This window comes from Nicotiana tabacum, chromosome 9 (assembly GCF_000715075.1).
Source record: "Nicotiana tabacum cultivar K326 chromosome 9, ASM71507v2, whole genome shotgun sequence".
NCBI lineage: Eukaryota > Viridiplantae > Streptophyta > Magnoliopsida > Solanales > Solanaceae > Nicotiana > Nicotiana tabacum.
In genome coordinates, this window is record NC_134088.1 from 95,315,865 (window position 1) to 95,331,507 (window position 15,643).

The 15,643-nt window shown below is 34.3% G+C and overlaps 1 protein-coding gene across 1 annotated transcript; it reads right to left on the minus strand.

Moving 5' to 3' along the window:
- Positions 1 to 1,406: 1,406 nt before the first annotated feature.
- On the minus strand, positions 1,407 to 6,422 carry LOC107786397 (uncharacterized). Its single transcript, XM_016607864.2, has 9 exons — positions 6,312 to 6,422; positions 5,523 to 5,970; positions 4,654 to 4,744; positions 4,358 to 4,500; positions 3,773 to 4,016; positions 3,566 to 3,670; positions 2,896 to 3,078; positions 2,581 to 2,785; positions 1,407 to 2,041 (listed from the first exon to the last, which is right to left on the minus strand). The coding sequence occupies exons 2-9, from the start codon at positions 5,963 to 5,965 to the stop codon at positions 1,536 to 1,538; spliced, it is 1,920 nt and encodes a 639-aa protein (XP_016463350.2). The 5' UTR covers positions 5,966 to 5,970; positions 6,312 to 6,422; the 3' UTR covers positions 1,407 to 1,535.
- Positions 6,423 to 15,643: the final 9,221 nt, after the last annotated feature.

Sequence of the window (15,643 nt, forward strand, 5' to 3'; positions counted from 1 at the left end):
ATATTTAGGAGTTCGAAGTCAACAATATTTTGAGCATTAAATCCTTGTATAACTTTTAAAATATATTTAAAATACTTTATTTAAACACCCTCTTTATTTAAAATAAATAAATACTTTAATATTAAATACCTTGTATAAATTTCTCCTTATTAAAATTATGTAACATAACAATTTTATTAATCTTTCCATCACGTCGCAAACTGAGATGTAAATGGCAAATTGCTACCACCTAAGCTCCAAATTCCGAGATGGTAAAAGAAGAATCGCTACCACCAAAGCTAAAAATATTCAGATTTTCTCTTTTGAAAATTACCTAGATAGTTAATTTTTAAAAATAAATAATCTGAAAATATAAAAAAAACTATTGAAGTTCTAGAACCGAAGCCAACCAAAAGTAAGAATATTTGAGCTACCTAACGACCAAAATATTTATGGAGTAACTTCTATGAAATTAATTGCCACAGAATTGAAGTTAGACGACAAATTCACTTTTATAGCTTTAAAAACTAAACTATCCCTATAACAAATAATTCTAAGGTAAGAAATAATATTAACATGTAAGAGTTTGTTACTACTTAAAATTTCGAAATTAACTAATTAAATTTTACCATAATTTTGTTGGAATGCGATTTAAGGACAATGTTTGGACTAAAAACTTTTAGGGCAGTCTAATTTATCTATTTATCGACACTATCAAAAAAATCAGAAATTCTAACATAAATGTTCATCAACTTTCACCCTTCATAAGTGTGGTTCATGTTGAATAAGACCATAATAATATTTGTTGTTCGTTGGGGTACAACTTATATTCTTCATTTGTTGATTAATATTTACAGGTTGCACATAATTTACCTACATATATAGTACTCACCGTTATCATGGAATTGAAAGGTATGCTTAAAATTTAGCAACACTATATGTTCAGTGCGATAAGTTCCTAGTTTTATAAGGATATGATAAAACAAACACTACTAAAACGACAAAGTAAACTTGAAGAAAATCAAAACCAATACTAGCTGAAATATATAAATGCATGTGCCATATAAAATGGAGCAGAAGAGTAAAAAGATATCCTTAAAATCTAGCAGTAATACTATATATTCAGTGCGACAAGTTCCTATTTTTATTAAGATCAGGTAAAACGAACACTACTAACACAACAAAGTAAATATAACAATAACAACAACAATAGCAAACTCGGTATAATCCCACAAGTAGGATATGTGGAGGGTAGTATGTACGCAGACCTTACCCGTACCTTCAAGAAGGCAGAGATACTGTTTCCGAAAGACCCTCGGCTTAGGAAAGATAAAAGAAAGGGCAACAACAACCACACCAATTCTAAAACCGAAGAAAAAATACAAAGATACAAAACTAAAACTGAGTATTGTAATCAGAAGGCCGAAACGAAAACAACGATAAGTAATCACATAAATCAAGAAATACGAAAACACGAAAGTAAACATGAAGATCGAAATCAAAACCAAAACTAGCTAAAATATAAACATTGTTCTTCAGTCTAAAAAAAACTCTCTCTATCTAGAAGCAATTTGGTCCTGGGCTTTAGTAGCCGTAGTAGTAAGTCCAAACCCAAATGGGAAAAGTGGATCATAGTGTGAATCACCAACATTCATTGGCAATTGGTTCACAGTCTTGAACCAAGTTCTTGACAATTTTCCAGTAAACTCATAATCACCAAATAATACATCAGCAACTCCTTGTCCTTCAGTACCAGGTAACCAAGCAGCAACAAGTGAATCAATGTTACTTAAATGTGGTTGCACAACTAATGGCCTCCCTGAAATTAAAACCACTACACATTTTATACTTCCACAGACATTGTTCATTGTTGTTATTCCTTGCTCAGGAATAGTTAAGTTCAAGCTGTCTCCTGCTGTTTCAGCATAAGGTAGTTCACCTACTACCACTATTGCGTATGAGAATTTGTTGGATTCCATAAATTCTGTGGTCGGATTTTCACTGTAGACTACTTCTGTGCTTGGATCAACGGTAGCAGTTATAGCATCCAAAATGGTTGTCCCTAAAATTTTCAAAAAAGGACCAAAAGATAAAATGACTAGAGATTTAAATAGTAGTATCCACAAGGGATCGGATGAGCGTAAATGGAGCGATATTAATATTAAAGATTCATGTTGCAAACCAAAACTTGTTTATAACTGAGATGTAATTTTTGTTCTTGACTACCAGCACCAAAACAACTAAACCTGAATCCTAAGTTAGTTGGGGCCGATTGCTGTTCTTGACCCATAAAGTTAAACAAAAAAGAAAGAAAAAAAGGAGTGGGTAGGGCTGGCGAAGGACAAAATCAACTTTCTATAAAAGAGTTTAAGTTATATATATATATATGTATATATATAGATATATATATATATATACACACACCCTAAGAATGTAACAAATTTTAACACTGTAAATACAACTGGTTATTGCATATGTATTACTCGATCTATGTTAGGTTGTTGATTTAACTTGATAGTGTAAAAATTCATTGCACCGAACGTAAACTCACTACAAATCTTTATTATTATATTTGAGAGAGGGGATGGTTGGAGAAAATACCAAGTGTGACATTGTTTCCTTCAACTCCTTGCCAAGTAATAGTCCAACCACCACATTGATAGCCCAAATTGTTGGCATGAGATCCAGCCACTAATATTCGTGTTGCCTTCTTAGGCAGTGGAAGTACAGGCTCATCTGCATTTGCCCCATTCTTCAGTAATACTAGTGATTTTCTTACTGCTTCTCTTGCCAAATCTCTATGTGCCTGTTTCAATATTAATTGAATCTCAATATCACTAATTTCAACAATTATTTTAAAAATATATATAGTCTAGAAAATCTTATTATCCATATAGTATACAAAAAGAAACTGACCTGGCTTCCGAGATGTTTAACTAATCTATAATCAGCCAAAGGATTCTCAAAAAGACCCATGGTAAATTTGACTCTCAAGATCCTCCTCACTGCATCATCAATTCGGCTCATGGGAATAAAATTATTATTCACCAACGAGGTCAATATATCAATAAATTCCGTATGGTTTAGAGGGACCATAATCTGAAAATCGAGCACAACAAAATCAGATGACAATTCAAATTTTTGAACAGCAATTTCATTCTCACTACTTCTAATTCTACCTATACTACTTGAAGAAGACATATAGTTTTAGTTACTTATTTACGGAAGAGATAAAGGTATTTTAATGACAACGTTTTTAATGACCCAATGTTATTAAATCCTCCTTTTGATCCTATGTACTTTACACTTTAGATAAAAATATTTGTTCCGGAGTACTTGTAGTATTAAAGATTAGTTTTTATATTTTTTTTAAATATCCAAGAAAAAAGTAAAAGATTAAGAAATCAAAGAATAAATAAGGACAGTTTAATCAAGTAACTCTTATTATTAATATGTTTTTTAATGAGTGTGCGAAAAGATAAAATGGCAGATACATAGGATTAGAGGGACTAATTATTTTAATTATGAACGTACAAAAACTTTAAACGAGATACAAAAAGTACTAGAAAGAGTATTAGAAACTAACCATGTCAATGCCGGCTTGAACCCCAGTGAGCACTGAATGTGTGTAATTTGCATGAGGTGGTGAAGTTATTTTGTCAATTCCTTGCCAATCGGAGATGACAAATCCCTTCACAAAAAAAAAAAGAAAAAAAAAATCAAACTTCTAATTTCTTAACTAAAAAATTATTGAATAACTCAACTAATCAAGGTTTGCGAAATGGTTAATTACCCTGAATTTTAAGGTATCCTTGAGGAAATTGGTAACAAGATTATGATGTGCATGCATCTTGACACCATTCCAACTTGAATAAGACACCATAACAGTTGAAACTCCTTTGATAATTGATTGATAATAACCAGGCATGTGAATACTTAGCAATGTATGCCAATCTGTCACTGTATTATTCTCATTGATCCCTTTTGTTGTACCACCATCTCCAACAAAGTGTTTTGCACAAGCTGCTACTTTTTCCCTAAAAAATAGTTTGAATTTGTATTAAAAAGAAAATGTTAGACATGTTTTGACGATTATATTAAAGAGTTTATGAGCAATAGCATGTTCGGCCAATCTTCCAAATTCTACTTATTTTAAGAATATTTTTCGCAAAAGTATTTTTGAAAAATAGCAGTTTGTGTTTGGATAAACTACTTTTTTCAGCTTCAGAAATTAATTTTTTGCGACTACTCAAAACCGCTAATTTTTTTTCTTAAAGCTTTGGTCAGACACATCAACTCTCTAAAATAAGTATTGGCTTCACAAACTTGGCCAAATAGGCTATAAGAGACTAGTAAGGGTAATGAAAATTAAGCTTACTTTCCAGCTACATAAGGAATGCCTGCTTTACGAGGAGGATGGTCCCCTTGTAATCCAGGGATAATTTCAGTCATTTGTTTCACAATTTCTGGATCCTCGCTGTAACTTTCATAGCACCTACCCCATCTTGGATCTCTGCATACCTGTTGAGGCACAAGTTATTTTTAAAATAATTTTAAATTCTATGCATCGATAATGTGTAATAATTAATATAACACGATCAATAAATAACGGTTTACAACAAAGATGAATTGATAATCCGAAAAATACTAAGGTTAGGATAAATATATATGTACCGCGATGCATGGAGCAAAAACATATTGAATGCCAGTAGCTCTAACTTCAAGAGCAGTTGCTGCACCAATTCTTTTCACAAGGTCTGGATCTCTGCAAGATTTGAAAGAATTAAAAAAAAAAAAGACCAATAAATCAAGTAATTTGACAAAGTAATTAAAAAAATTAATTTATTAATTGACTACTCATATTTAATTAATTTGAATAAATAAAACCTTTTACTATTATTGTTCGGGGAGCTAAAACAACAAATTTATCTTTTAATTAACAAGTATAGCCTCGAATCTCGATCGCTAAAACATCTTATTTTTTAAAACTAAGTGGTAGAAAAGGGTGTTAATTATTTAAACAACAAAAAGAAACAAGAAAATAATCTAGCCTCACTGAAAATTACTATTCCCTCCATCCCGATTTATATGACGACTAAAGTCAAACTTTTTAATTTTGACCATTAATTCTATGGAATCTTTAAGTGTTTTGAAATAAAAATTTTACATATTCAGAAACTATATAAAAAATACTACAAACCACAATAATTAACAATTTAAAATATTTAAAAAAATTAAAATAATTGCGGTCAAATTAAATAAAAACTTATTTAACTATCAAGATGTCACATAAATTTGGGCGGAGGGAATGCTATTTTTTTAAATCTTTCAAAGGAAACAAATCCTTAACCAAAAAAAAAAAAAAAGGCAAGGCAAATATAAGTTTAAAAAAGGATTTATTTATATCCAATGACATTGTAATGATTTAGTTACCCTATTTTCTTTCGATTAATTATTTTACTTATTACGGACAATTACTTTTAATTACCTTTAAAGTGACCTAACAATAATGTAATAGAAGTTAAAAATCAAGTGAAACTTGCCTGGTTGCACCAAGGCCAACATTATGAGGAAAAACAGTAGCCTTATAAACATTATTATGTCCATGAACTGCATCAATCCCATAAATCATAGGGATCCCAAGCCTAGTAGATAATGCTCCCTTTTGAAACTCATTCACCATATCAACCCATTCTCGGGCTGTCGCTTCAGGTTTTGGCACACTTCCTCCACCACTCAGTACACTACCAATTCCATAATCTTTCATAATTTGCGATGTCAAAATTCTTCTATCGAGCTGTGTCATCTGCCCTATTTTTTCTGCCAATGTCATTCGACTCATTAGATCCCTTATACGTATATTTAGCGGCTTCGTAGGATCCTTGTAAATCAAGTAATCTCCTTCTGCCATGCATGCTTCCCACGCAGAGAATAATATCAGAAGTCCCAATATAGGGATTGCAATTCTTGATCTCATGTTTGTCATGGTTTCTGTAAATATATGGACATGGAAAAAATTATTTAGGGTTTTATTCAAGAATTTGAACAGATTATACAACAAGTAAAAGAACGATGCACTAATAGTCAATCCACTTATAAGATAATTTAAGTAACTCAGAAACAAAAACACAAACCTTTAGACCAAAGAAAAAGGTTAAACTCTTTAACATGAAAAAAGAAGAAGTTAAAATCTTCAACATAATGAAAAGAAGATAATGTACTACGTAAAAACAAAGCAATCAGCAGGCATTCTAATGTTTGTGCATAATTAAGTTGATACAGGATGTTGCATTGCAATTTCATTCATAATACAAATAATAAAGAAAACGTACCAAGTAAAAGGGAAGAAAGTAAACCTAGATACTGCAGTTGTTATGAACCTTTTATAATAGAGTAAGTATTTGAGTGTTAGTGTTTGAGATGATATCTACAAATTAAACGAATATGATCAAGATAAACGGGATATGTTATTTATTGGGGGATAAGATTTAGAGATTAAATCAGTTTGGGATAAGCACAAATTCCTTCCAAGTAGGATCTTTTACCTTCTTTGACTTGATAGGAAATATGTTTAAAGTTTTCCTCCAAGATAAGATTGACTCTTAAAAGGAAAACATTTAATAATATTAATTAACAAACATTCTCAAAATCTATAATTGCAAAATTGCTGATTTACTCACACTTATCATTACGATATATATATATATATATATATATATATATATATATATATATATATATATATATATATATATATATTGCAACAAATAATAAAACCACGACTTTAATTATATTGCAAAGGTAAAAACTTATTTATTACTAATTTACCATGATTAAGTCATAATTTAAATAAGAATATATATTAATTGACTATGATTAGTGATAAGAGTGTATGTGAAAATATATATTATATATTCATTAAAATGGTATAAACATTCGGTGCTGTAAGTTTTGTTGCATAAATTAATAGCTGTAATAATTAGGTATAGGAAATTCAATATCCAAGAAACATGTACATAGATGAGAGGCTTGTTTAATACGAGATTCACTTATACAAAACTAACTCGCACCTGCATAAAATAGCGACTTAGCTAAAATAGAATGATAAATTTTAATGTGATTAAGGTATATTAAGTTAACGTTCATATTTTTATTGATTTCGAAAATCACACATGAAAGTCTCCCTCATCTTTCGCCATCTATTTAAGTGCAAATGTTAATCAATTTACTCGGTTTTAATTGTAATTTATAATGATTGGTGTTGCAAGATATAGAGCTGAGTTGGCGGCTGACATGGCAGAAGTTAGTTACGAGTAAAGCTGATATGGCAGAGTTAGTTAGGCAAAGTCAGTGTTAGTTACATAGTGAGTTAGGATTAGTTGAAGAGATTTCATTTTAGTGATCCACTTGCATTTGATCCATTCCTTTATATACATTGTAATTCATGTATTAACATTCATTCAGAATTATAATAATCATTTTCTTCTCTCTTCTAAATTTTCTGATCTATTTTCTCGGCACTGCCCTGGCTTAGCTTCTTCTATCTTCGAGCTTAGCTCCCAGATTCTTCGTTGGTTCAGTCTTCAACTGCACCATTTGGTATCATAGCAGTAACTCCTTGGCATTAACATGGGTAGGGACAAGAATCAAGGCAAACCTATTGATAGCATGGAAGGAAAATTCTCTGAGATTCGGGATCAATTGCAGAAATTAATGGAGGGTTTGACTAGTATGAACGTCGGGAATGCTCAAACAGATAAAGAGTTGCTCGAAATCAAAGCGGCAACTAGATTTATCAAACAATATGACAAGGGAATGGCGTCTTCTTTTGATGGTGAATCTGCAGGTCCTCTTCGAATGGGTCGATCTAAGGAAGCTCAAACTAGTTCTGCTCCAACTGGTAATAGCTCCTTTACTCGATATTCTAGACTTGACTTTTCTCGTTTCTCTTGGACATGATTTGAAATCCTGGTTGTATAAGGTGGATCGTGTTTTTTCCATGGAGGAAATTGCATTCGAGGAAAGGGTTAAGGTTGCTTATATTCATTTTGATGGTGATGCTATTGTGTGACATAGGTCGTTTATGAGGTCTAAAAATTATGATACATTCCCAACTTGGACTGAATATGTTTTGGCTCTACATGATAGTTTTTGGGATGCGTTCGAGAATCTAATGAAAGCTATCAAATATTTGAGACAAGTTGGTAGTGTGAAGGATTATCAGACTGAATTTAACAGGTTGTTAAATAAAGTCAATCTTTTGAATGAAAATGATATCAGTTGTTTTTTAGGTGGATTGAAACCAGAACTAAACAAATATGTTAGAATTCAATCACCTAGAACACTAATGCAGGCATGTAAGTTTGCTAAACTACAAGAATATGTCTTTGAAGCTCATGCTCAATCTTGGGGCCTTAAGCCTACTTCTAAATACCATAATCCAATATTACCCACTCCTTCTATTTTCAAACCCCAGAATTCACATAAACCTATCTTCCCAAACTCCACATTTAATAAGACTTTAACCAAATACCAAGAAAACCAATAAAACTAATAGTCACCTTCATTGAAAAGAGGTCCAAGGGATTATATTTTTTCTGTGAGGTCCAAGGGATCATATTTTTGCTGTGATAAAAAATATGTAGTTGGGCATAATTGTAGAGCAAAAGGGCAAATTTTCATGGTAGAATTGGTTGATGAAGAAGCTATACAGGAAGTGGTTATGGAGGAAGAAACACAGAATGTTGTGGAAGGAGTAGATTAATTCATGACTATTTCATTACAAGCCTTCACTAGGGTAATTGGTTACCAGACTATTAGGGTAACTGGCTACCATGAGAAAAGACCCTTTCAAGTCTTAATTGACACTGGGAGCACACACAATTTCATTGATCAATATGTGGCCAAGAGGTTAGGATACATGGCTAGTCTTCTAGTAAAACAATGCATTAGTGTAGCTGATGGAAGAAAGGCATGTGTGTAGGAATATGCAGTGGCACTTACAAGGAACCACCTTCTCCTCAGACTTCATACTTTTACCTCTAGGAAATGTTGATATTATTTTAAGGGTTCAGTGGCTAAGCACCTTGGGCAATATTCTATGTGACTTCAGTACCAGAACAATTGAGTTTGTCTATCAGGGAAGGAAGCATGTATTGAGAGGGGTCAGCAATCAACTTTAGTCAGCTAAGGCAAGTTCAATAGCCAAGAAAGGTGGAGAAGACACTCAATTCTTCATGATAACAGTGACAAATAATGCAAAGAAAATCATAGTTGTCATAACATACAAGCTGCTCAAGGTACTGAAATTTCTCCAGCTTTAACTATGTTACTGGAGAAATATGCTAGCATATTTGAGATTCCTACTACCCTACCTCCCTACAGAAGTTCCTTTGATCATAGGATTCCTCTCATTGAGGCTGCAAATCCAATAAACAAGAGGCCCTATCGATATCCTGGTGTGAAGAAGGATATCATTGAAAAGTTGGTTCAAGAAATGATTGATCAAGGAGTCATATAATACTCTACCAGTCCCTATGCCTCTCCTGTTGTTTTGGTTGGAAAAAAGGATAGAAGTTGAAGATTATGTCTTGACTATAGGGAGCTTAATCAGTTAACAATAAAAGATAAGTTCTCAATCCCCATAATAGAGGATTTGCTTGATGAGTTAGGAGGAGCAAAAATATTTTCTAAGATAGATTTATGAGCTGGTTATCATCAGCTGAGAATGGCAAATGAAGATACTCATAAGACAACTTTCAAAACACATGAAGGTCACTATCAATTTCTAGTTATCCCATTTGGCCTAGCTAATGCACCCTCTTCATTTCAAAGCTTAATGAACTCAGTTGTTAAACCCTTATTAAGGAAATCAGTGCTTGGGCTTTTTGATGATATCCTAATTTATAGCAAAAGTATGACTGCTCATTTGGAACATGTTGAAGCTGTATTTGAATTGATGAAGAGGTATCAGCTATATGCCAAGCTTTCTAAATGTACTTTTGGAGTGTCTAACGTTGAGTACTTAGGTCACTTTATCATAAGGAAGGGGTGTCTACTGACCCCAAAGAAGATTGCATTTGTGCAGCAGTGGCCAATTCCTGATAACCTCAAGCAATTAAGATGATTTCTTGGCCTAGCTGGATACTATAGGAGGTTTATAAAAGAGTTTGGATCCATTTGCAAACCTTTACATGAGTTGTTGAAGAAGGATGGATTTTTATGGATAGAAGAATCCATAGCAGCCTTTGACAGACTCAAATAAACTTTAATTTCTACTCATGTTTTGGCCATGCCTGATTATTCTAAACCATTTATAGTAGAGAATGATGCTAGTGTGAAGGGTATTGGAGTTGTTTTGATGCAGCAAGGTCAACTTATAGCTTACATTAGTAGATCTTTGGCCCCTAGGCATCAAGTTATGTCTGTGTATGACAGGGAACTCTTAGCTCTCATCTTTGCTGTTACTAAATGGTCTCATTATTTGTTGGGCAGGAGATTTATTGTCAAGACAGATCAGAAGTATTTTTAAAGTACTTTTTAGACCAAAACATTCATACTAATTTTCAGGTGGCTGGGATTTCTAAACTTATGGCCTTTGATTTCTCTATTGAATATAAGAATGGAACTGAGAACAAAGTTGTTGATGCTTTGTCTAAGAAACCTGAGGCTGAATTGTTAGTTATTTCCATCCTAAAGCCAAATGATTCATTACTTACTATTGGCCAAAGTAAAGAATAGTTTTGAAGATTGACAAAGGAAGCTCAGGTATGAACCAGGTCCATCCCTTGTGTGCATGGACAAGGGCAAATTCGAACATGTGGGATGCACGTGAAGGAGATAAGATTAACTTGGTCTAATTAATATTTCCTGATCGAAAAGGGTTGCATAATTGATAAAGAGAAGGACTCATCTAATTAATATTTCCTGATCGAAAAGGGTTGCATAATTGATAAGGAGAAGGACTCCTTAATCAAAGAGAACACTATCCAAGATAAGGGAGGAGTTAGAGGTTGAGATCAACTAGAACTCTTCTACCAAGGAAGAGTAGCATTAGAACTCTAGTTATTTTCTACTCTACTAGCTCTATAAATTGCAGGAAGTTTTCATTCTACAGGTGACGCACAAAAGCAGAAGTTAAACGTGAATTGAGAGCAAAATAGCAAGGCATTTTGCAAGCAGTTCGTGTGTGATTCATATGTGCGAACTTGAAGTTACATGAACCAGATAGAAGAACCAGCTCCAAGTATTTATCTTTTATTCCAGTTCAATTGTAGTAGGCATTTTCATATTGTACCTTTCAGTTTTATCTAGAGCCAAATATAATAGGTACTCAGAGTATTCAAGTTAGAGTTAACATGAAGTTGTCGCAGCAGTTAAATGCTGGTTGCCACAACGGGATTAGAGTTAATCCTAGGTTTACAAAAGTATTTTGTAAATGCGGTTTTTGGCTCAGTGATTTAGTGGAGAGTTTTGGGAAATTCTACTGGAAAGTAGGTCGTGGTTTTTTTCACCTTTTGGAGCCAGATGTTTTCCACGTAAAAATCTTTGTGTTCTTTGTTTTCGGTATTTATTATTCCGCAACAGTAGTATAAGGAACACATAGAAGAACCATATCCTTCTATAATCTGTGCACGTAAAAAATTGGATACCACACAAATCACCCCCCCCCCCCGTGTGGTATTGAAGTTAAAATATCAATTGGTATCAGAACAGGTTATCGTTGAAGAGGCTAACACCTTAGGAGAAGATCAAGATGAGTGCACCACCTGAAAACTATGAAGGACAATCCACTGCTAGGCCACCACTCTTCAATGGCCAGTACTACTCCTGGTGGAAAAACAGAATGAGAGACCACATCATAGGAGAAGACTATGAGCTATGGGACATTGTCACAGATGGTCCATTGGCTACCATGAAGATAAATGCCGAAGGAGAAGAGGTGCCAAAAACAAGAGCTGACTGTACTGCTGACGACTTGAGGAAATGGGAGAAGAATGCTAAAGCCAAGAAATGGCTTGTTTGTGAACTCGGTCCAGCCAAGAAGTACCTGATGAGAGGAAAGGATTCTTCGAGAAGTGGAGGCTACAGCAAACCAAGGGTTACTGAAAAACAGACCAATGAGGATTGCTACAAGTGTGGGAAAACTAATCACCACATCAAAAACTACCCTCAATGGGAAATTGAATGGAAGAAGAAAAAAGCTGAACGAAGAAACAGAAAGAAGGAACAGGTTCATCCCAAGAAGAACAAAGGATCAACAAAAGCTATGGTTGTTGCTTGGGGAGAAAGCTCAGATGAGGACTCATATGATGAAGATGGAGATGAACAAGCACTTATGGCAATTGGAGAATCCGATGAGGAATCCGAAGTAAGTATAATCCATCTAAAAGATAAGATTAAGTTTTTGTCTAACGAAAGGCTATCTGAGTTACTTCTAGATTTCATTGATGAATCTGAGGATATAAACAATGAAAAGAAACAGTTGTCTAAGGAATGTGTGATTTTAAAAGCAAAGTGTAAGAACCTGGAACTTAGAGTTAGTGAGACTGTAAGTGAAAATAATACACTAAAGAACTAGTTTCATGCATTTGAATCAAATGTCCTAGAACTTATATCTGAAAACCTAAAACTGAAATTAGGAACAAGTAAGAAGACAGCTGATTGCACACAACTCACTCTAGAAGAAAATATAGGTAAACTAAAAGATGAGTCGTATAAGAAGGATGAGCAGGTAAGAATTTTGACAAAGGATCTAGGCAAGGTCAAGCATGAACTAGACAGATCTTGTAAATGGAACAGGTCCTCCGATGCACTGTCATGGCTACAGGAACATCACAGTAGCAATAGAAGAGGAATTGGCTTTGGGAATCTACCGCCTAAATGGGATCCCAAAAGAAAGTATCTCACACTTCCTGAGAACAAAATTTGCACACATTATGGTAAGACTGGTCACTATAAAAGTGAATGCACTGCAAAAGAAAAGGCTAGTCAAAAGAATAAAATGTTTGTTCAAGGAAAGAATAGGCTGCCAGGTTGGGCTAAAAATAATTTGATTCATCCTTTTGCATACAGAAAGGGACCCAAACTAGTTTGGGTTCCTAAGAATAACCCCTGATTTCCTTTTGCAAGTCCAAGTGAAGGGGAGCAGCCAAATATGGTACATGGATAATGGCTGCTCAAAACACATGACAGGAAGCAAGAACCAATTCCTTTCGCTTGAGGACCTCAAATGAGGTAATGTATCCTTTGAAAATGGGAAGAAAGGTGAGATCATTGGGGTTGGTAAGGTAGGTAAGACTAACTCTCACTCAATTGAGAATATCTATTTGATAGATGGCCTAAAATACAGTCTAATTAGTGTATCACAACTGTGTGATAGAGGTAACTTGGTAGCATTCACCTCTAATAAATGCTTTGTGATTAATCTTATCACTGACAAGATTGTTTTGCATGGAAAAAGAGTGAACAATATATATTGTAGATCTGTCCACACTGTCAGAAAATAACCGAAAATGAACTCACTTGCTTAAGTGTGTTGGACAATGATTCCCTCTTTTGGCATAAGAGACTTGGATATGCAAGTCTGAGTCAACTCACAAATTAGTCTCCAAGGACTTGGTGATAGGACTGCCTAACATCAAGTTCAAGGAAGACAAAGTTTGTGAGGCTTGTGCAAGGGGAAAGTAGGTAAGATCCTCTTTTAAATGCAAGAAAGTGGTAAGCACCACCAGGACGATGGAACCGGTTCATATGGATCTATGTGGTCCAATGAGAACATTAAGCAGAGGTGGTAAAAGATACGTGATAGTGCTTGTTGATGATTACTCTAGGTTTACTTGGACATTATTTTTAACATCTAAAGATGAAGTATTTGACATGTTCACTTCTTTTGTTAGAAAAACTCAGAAACAACTAGGTAATCAACTTGCATCAATTAGGTCTGATCATGGCACAGAATTTGAAAATACTAAATTTGCTGAATTTTGTGATGAGCATGGCATAGATCATAATTTTTCTGCTCCTAGGACTCCACAACAAAATGGAGTAGTTGAAAGAAAGAATAGGATACTTGAAGATATGGCTAGGATTATGCTTCTTTCTAGTAAACTGTCTCATAGCTTTTGGATAGAAGCTGTAAATACTGCATGCTACATCATAAATAGGTGCATGACTAGACCTCTTGTAGAGTAGACTCCCTATGAGTTACTTAAAGGGAGAAAACCAAATATATCCCATCTTAGAGCATTTGGATGTAAGTGCTTTATGCACAATAATGGCAAATACTCCCTAGGCAAGTTTGATCCCAAAAGTGATGAGGGAGTATTCTTGGGATATTCTTCACATAGTAAAGCATATAAGGTATATAACAAAAGAACTACGTGTGTTGAAGAATGTGTTTATGTGGTTTTTGATGAAACTAACATTCTTTCTGAGAGACAGAAACATGATGATATTGGGCTGGTAAGAAACTTAAATGAAACCACAGCCCAGACTGAAGCTGCACTGGAAGAAGGAACAGGTGATGGAACAAGTCCTTCTACCTAGGGCAACCTGATAGGGGGAATAGAACAAAGAGGAAATGATTCTCAAACCTTAAGGGAACCTGTCCATGAACCTGTTCCACAGCAACAAAGCATTGAAAGAACATCAAGGGAAAACCAGTTGGTTGTGAAACCTTACAAGATCAAAGTTCTCATCCCATTGAGAACATAATTACTGATCCAACCTCTGGAATCAAAACCAGATCTTTATTTAAGAATCTTTGTGCTTTTGATACTTTCTTATCTCTTCTTGAACCTAAAAATATTACTGAGGCTTTGTAGGATGCAGACTGGGTAAATGCAATGCAAGATGAGCTGAACCAATTTGAAAGGAGTCAAGTTTGGCATCTGATGCCAAGACCCTTGGACAGATCAGTAATTGGCACAAAATGGGTCTTCAGAAACAAACTTGATGAAGATGGAACTGTTACAAGGAACAAGGCAAGATTGGTGGTTCAAGGATATAGCCAAGAAGAGGGCATAGACTATGATGAAACCTTTTCTCCAGTTGGAAGCAATAAGACTCCCCATAGCCTTGGCTACTTATAGGGAATTCACCCTCCACTAGATGGATGTCAAGAGTGCCTTCCTCAATGACTATCTAAAGGAAGAAGTGTTTGTCAAACAACCTCCAGGGTTTGAAAGCAAGGAGAGTCCTGATCATGTGTACAAACTTGACAAAGCACTTTATGGGCTCAAGCAGGCGCCAAGAGCAAGGTATGAAAGATTATCAAAGTTTTTACTTGAGCATGACTACAAGAGAGGTAAAATTGACAATACTTTGTTCTTGAAAGAAAAAGGTAAAGATCTCTTGGTAGTTCAGATATATGTTGATGATATAATCTTTGGAGCAACTACTGATAAGTTAAGTAAAGATTTTGCTAAACTAATGGGGAGTGAATTTGAAATGAGCATGATGGGTGAGCTTAATTTCTTTTTAGGCTTACAAATTAAACAAAATTCAAATTGAACTATGATCCATCAACAGAAGTATGTAAAAGAGTTGCTTAAAAGGTTCAAAATGGAAGATTCCAAAAAAATTGACACTCCTATTGCAACAGCTACAAAGTTGGATATGGATGAACCTGGTTCATCTGTTGATCAGAAGTTGTGTAGTGGAA

Excerpts from the sequence above, each read along its gene's own strand:
- LOC107786397 (XM_016607864.2), bottom strand. The coding sequence starts at position 5,965 with ATGACAAACATGAGATCAAGAATTGCAATCCCTATATTGGGACTTCTG. Across the intron at positions 4,745-5,522 it reads GTTGGCCTTGGTGCAACCAG|AGATCCAGACCTTGTGAAAA; the intron begins GCAAGTTTCACT and ends CAAATCTTGCAG. Across the intron at positions 2,786-2,895 it reads TTAAACATCTCGGAAGCCAG|GCACATAGAGATTTGGCAAG; the intron begins GTCAGTTTCTTT and ends ATATTGAAACAG.